The sequence below is a fragment of the Scylla paramamosain genome, chromosome 17, assembly GCF_035594125.1.
Source record: "Scylla paramamosain isolate STU-SP2022 chromosome 17, ASM3559412v1, whole genome shotgun sequence".
Taxonomy (NCBI): Eukaryota; Metazoa; Arthropoda; class Malacostraca; order Decapoda; family Portunidae; genus Scylla; species Scylla paramamosain.
In genome coordinates, this window is record NC_087167.1 from 15,371,862 (window position 1) to 15,377,500 (window position 5,639).

At 47.4% G+C, this 5,639-nt stretch overlaps 1 protein-coding gene across 1 annotated transcript in view; it reads right to left on the reverse strand.

Moving 5' to 3' along the window:
* Positions 1-1,558: 1,558 nt before the first annotated feature.
* The window catches only part of LOC135108508 (uncharacterized), a 10,899-nt gene continuing 6,818 nt past the window's right edge, over positions 1,559-5,639 (reverse strand). The window contains exons 2-5 of the mRNA XM_064019602.1: positions 4,942-5,413; positions 3,816-3,958; positions 3,026-3,537; positions 1,559-2,816 (exon numbers count right to left, since the gene is read on the reverse strand). Coding sequence (XP_063875672.1) covers positions 1,710-2,816; positions 3,026-3,537; positions 3,816-3,958; positions 4,942-5,413 — 2,234 coding nt within the window. The 3' untranslated portion in view covers positions 1,559-1,709. The remainder of the gene's footprint in view (positions 2,817-3,025; positions 3,538-3,815; positions 3,959-4,941; positions 5,414-5,639) is intronic.

Here is a 5,639-nt window from a genome sequence, read left to right on the forward strand (position 1 = left end):
GCAAGATAAAACTCGCCGGCAGGAACAAATCTTCACCATCTGAGGAAAAGAAATTAAAACAAACAAACAAGGGAATAAAACACAGAAGACAAACATAGCGTTATATTTGTTTCACTTCATTTTATGTAAAAGATTAATCTTTATAAACCTTGGGAGCATTCACTTCCATTCACCAACCACGTGCTTAATGCTTGACCTGATGAAGGCGAAAGGGGCGAGAAGGATCTTGAAGCTGAAGGAGATCACAGGCAACATTCAGGTAGTGGTAACAGACGAGACAACCACATGTTTTTGTTCTCAAATGAAATAATGATGTGTGTGTGTGTGTGTGTGTGTGTGTGTGTGTGTGTGTGTGTGTGTGTGTGTGTGTGTGTGTGTGTGTGTGTGTGTGTGTGTGTGTGTGTGTGTGTGTGTGTGTGTGTGTGTGTGTGAATTAGAGGTAGCTGGACAGACCATTGAGTGTCCCATGATCTCCTAAAGAACGTTCAACTCTTCAACTCTTTCAGCGAGGCACCCTGGACACACAACCTAGGCGGCGCCTCGACGCCCTCACGCCAAGCAGCCAACAAGACAGCACAGTAAGATCCAGAGTTTACTTGTCAATGAGCAAGGTTGTTGAAAGGCTTATAAAAAATATAAAAATATCTATGCATTAACTCGAAGGGCACCTGACTTAGTGAGAAAAAAAATATATATCAGCAGACAACAGCAACTCAGAACACCTGGTCGAGGGAGGAATGGGCCGCTACACAGACAGCCTAGGGAGTGAGATGGTGAGAGAACTGGCGGCAACATGTACATGTATGAACATGTACACAGATCCATAGAGTAACAACAAGGATTAGGTAGATGGATACAGATTGGCCGACCGAATATATATATATATATATATATATATATATATATATATATATATATATATATATATATATATATATATATATATATATATATATATATATATATATATATATATATATATATATATATATATATATATATATACTCGTATATATATATATATATATATATATATATATATATATATATATATATATATATATATATATATATATATATATATATATATATATATATATATATATATATATATATATATATATATATTTGCAGAAAGAGAGAGAGAGAGAGAGAGAGAGAGAGAGAGAGAGAGAGAGAGAGAGAGAGAGAGAGAGAGAGAGAGAGAGAGAGAGAGAGAGAGAGAGAGATTCTCCACACAGGGCCCTTTTCTGAGCATAGGATACCCTGCATGTGGCGGTGACTCGATCAGCACCACCCGTGGCTGAAGGTACAATTCGCTGAGGTCAGAAGATTCTTTGGTGGAGACGCAACCCAGGAAGAAAGGGAGCGCTGAGCGGAACGTCAGATGAAAAGCTCTGTCCAAGGGCGAGTTCACAACATGCATATATAGATTTAGTTCATGAGCACAAGTCTATCTTCAATGTATATACTCTTTACCGAAAGATGTTCATCGACACAATTTTATCATCGGTGGGTATGGTGACAAATATTGACATAAACACGGACATGACACCGAGGGAAGTAACTGACAAAAGAAACTCATGGAGATGACGTCGAACACATCATGCTGCGATCTTCATGGCATTATTTTCCTTCCAATGAGTAACAGAGAGTATCCACGGTCACTCAGGCACGGTAGGTCATCACAGCAGGCCAGGGAGCCTGGGTCATACTGAGCTTTCCCGCCTGCACACGTCTGGGTTGGGTCGGGGTTGGTAGCTTCGTCGAACCGCGGGGGATAGTTTGGTTTGGCTGTCCGGGACCACCTGAGGTGCGAAGGGAAGAGCGGGACTGGTATTTATGGTCTGGTCAAGCTTCTCCATTTCTCTTAGCCGCTTCAGCGCTTTAGCCTTGCTTTCTTTAGCCACAGCTTTGGGTAACGTATCAGGAAGTGGTGAAGGAGCAGCGTCACACAACTTGACGTTTTGTAATACTGGAGTACACTGACGGCTGCTCCTCCTGCTCTCAACACCTTGGGGAGATTTCCTTGGTATGAACACCACCTCGCCCTGCTCACCATGCAACAGTGTTACCGTTCTGCCCAGGTCGAGCTGGTCCTGTGTCATCGGGTGTCCCACGTCGTGTTCTGAGTGTACCCACGCCCCTGGGTGAACCTGGGCGTCTCGGGAAGAAGAAGGGCGTGGTTTTTTTGCTGCTTTGGGGGTCGCCTCTCTTGATCTCCTTTCTGACAGCAAACGTGACGAAGAGGATTCAGCGGGAGATATAGGAAGACATATTACCTCCGCTTGTGAGGTTGGAGACCTAATGGCACAGCTTGAGGGAGGTCGCGATGATCTGCGAGAAGCCTCTCTCACATTCATTTCCCCGAAGGAAGAGGGCACACGTGGCTCAGACGGAGACCCTTTGGTTAGTCGTGATTCTGCAACGGAAGATGGAACCAGGCGCACTTCTCGGCACGAGGATGGCAGCAGAAGAAGACCTTCTGCATCATCGGACGACACCTGGTACTCCTTGGACACAAAAGGTTTGAGTCGGACTTCCATTGGGGACGGGTTGGCGGACTGCACGTCTAGAGACGAAGGAGGCCGGGAACCGACGCCCACGTGGCTCATCGGAAGCAGATGAACCTCGGCATCGGGCGTGACATGAGCCAGTGCCTCTCCGGGTGACAGCGTGACGTAGGAACGGCCACTATCAGGGTACTGCCGGACGACAGCGGCCACGTTGCTTCCTGCCATCACCTGCAACTCCGAGTCAGACTCTGACTCAGATACTCCTGAGTCATAACTCTGAGAGTCATTGTTGGGAGCACCCTACCGAGGGAAGAGGAGGAGTTACCATGAGGACATAACAAACACGCAAGTTCCTGTTAGTTAAGTTCAAGTGACACGCTTATTGCAGAAAAGCTCCCTGAGTGCGTTTGTCTCCAAAAGCAAGCTACACTTGAAGACAGACTATGAATCTTGAGATCAGCTTGTGTTAAAGGCCTGCCCCATGCGAGGACTCATGTTAAGGGCCTCACCTGCCCGTCCCTACTGTGTTCGGGCACGGCGACGTCTTGCGAGGTTCTGCTCCCACGGCTGTGCACACAGGAACACGGCCCGCCTTCGCCCCGCGCGTACATTCCCTGCCCCACTTGTTCACTGGAGCCGGCACCGCCTGTTCTGTGTACATGAACGCATGAGTGTCGTGTCGCATGTGCCTGTAACATGTCCTCGTCATCGTCTGTGTTAAAACGTTCATGTTCATAGGAATCCTCGTAGTCTCGGTCATCCTCCTGGTCACTGGGGATCACGTCGAGGCCAGGTCGCGGCCGCTGGATGGACGCCACTACATCAGGGTCGAAACCGTCCACTCCCACGCCGGGCGTCAGCGGCACTTCGGCGGCTGTGGGTTTGCGGGGGCGGGGCCTCATCCTCCTGCAGAGCACCACGCCTACCACCAAGAGCAAGAGGAGGACAGCGACAAGACCCAGGGCGGCCCCCACCAGGGGAGGAATGTCTATTGGTGCCTCAGTGTCTGGAGTAAGGAAACCTGGGACCCAAGGTATAAATGTAAGTACATCATCATTCAGACTTATTTCGGATAAAGGAGGATTCGTTAGACACCACCCTGATCCAAAATAAAAATGGGATTCAGTTAAGAAAATCGTATTAAACTTTTAACAAACATACAAAAACATCCAATAATTAGATATAAAATTTACCGATTTAAAGATACACTCTTAGGCATTTAAAAAGCATTACGTGATAACAGCGTGTCCAAAGACAACCAATCATCTGGCTCTCCATCAAATGGCTGCGGAGTCTCACCTGGCGCGGCGTGGTGCTGGGCGCTCGTCGTGTGAACCTCCATGGTCCGGCCCTCACTCCTCCCTCGGGCGTTGTAAGCGGCGACCTTCACGCTGACGCTCACACCCGTCTGCAGGTCCTTCACGACCCACTCTGGAAAATCGCTGCAAAGAAAAGAAGATTCACCATCACAATCGCCACTACACTACAATCCTCTCCACCACTACTACCACCACTACAATACCGCCGACAAACAGCAGCACCAAAAATACCATCACCAACTCAAACCCACAAGGGAATATTTTATCACATCAACGCGAATATTTAATACAATTCTCTCTTTAACTAACCTCCCTTCAAGACAACATGATGACAACTCTCTCTTAGGCAAGATGTACGAGTGAGCAGCATTGCCAGAGAGTATATTGATGTCAGGAAAGAAGAAAAATAACATACTCGTAAAGGGGTAAAAAGGACATCGGTATCATAAAATCTGATCACATTTATGGCTCTCGGATCAACAGGAACACAAGACGTCACCACTTATTGTGTTTATCGTGTGTGTGTAATGGAGGGCAGAAGGCAGTCTGTGCGTATGTGTATGTGGGTGTGTGTACGTGTGTGTGGCTGTGGGTCAGTGTGTATTTTCTTTCTTTCTTTTTCTTTTTCCTTTTTCTTTTACCCTTTTTTTTGCTCCGTAACTAGAAATTATCTACGCCACGCCTAGAGAGAGAGAGAGAGAGAGAGAGAGAGAGAGAGAGAGAGAGAGAGAGAGAGAGAGAGAGAGAGAGATTGCCATTTGGTTACAAGTTCGGCGAACATTTATCATTCGTTATTTTTGGCACAAGTTGTTATGAGATTGAGCGGAGAAAACATGTAAAATAGCTGGAGGATTAACAAGACAAGCAACATTAAAACACTGATTAGGCTGAGGGAAATTTGGGCAATGCTTAGTGTGTTGCAAAACGTGTGTGAGAGAGAGAGAGAGAGAGAGAGAGAGAGAGAGAGAGAGAGAGAGAGAGAGAGAGAGAGAGAGAGAGAGAGAGAGAGAGAGAGAAAGCGTAAAACAGACAACATGGAGAATCAATAACAATTTTCACTTTTTTTTACTGTAATGTAACACAAGAGAGGACGCGGGGGAACTCACCTAGTCATGTTGGCCTTGAGAACCCCCTCCTGCCACGCCTCCATGAAGAACTTCTGAGGCAGCCCGCCGTCGAAGCCCTCCAGACAATTGATTGCGAGAGTGGCGGTGTCGGGGAGCGCAATGTCTTTAATGGGATTGACAGAGCAGTTTGTCGGGGTGTCCGGAGGCCCGGCAGGCACCAGGGTCACCACGCACGCTGTTTCCTGGCTGCCCACGTCATTAGCAGCCAGGCAGAGGAATCGTCCATAGTCTTCCGGGGTGTGTGGGGTGACGAGCACACTGGAGGAGAGACCATCACTCCTCACGTCCTCCTCTGGTATCTCTTCCTCGCTGCCATCCACCCGTTTCCTGTACCACGTCCATCTGATGCCATGGCTGGGCTCCGCTTCCACTACGCACTTGACGGCTGCTGTTGAGCCTCGGGCAGCCCCCTGTGTCTTTTCCTGCCTGGCACCGGCGCACACTGGCACGTCTGTTGACAAAGGTGAGCCGCGGGTGTGATTAGTGCATACTTGTGTAGCTATATGAAGGGGAATGAGGTTTTAAATCAAGATGAGTCAACGTGATCAATTGTGTCTGCTACTACTGCTACAACTACTACTACTACTACTGCTACTACTGTTACAACTACTACAACAACCACTATTACTACTACGACTAGTACTACGACTAGTACTACAACAACAACAACAACTACT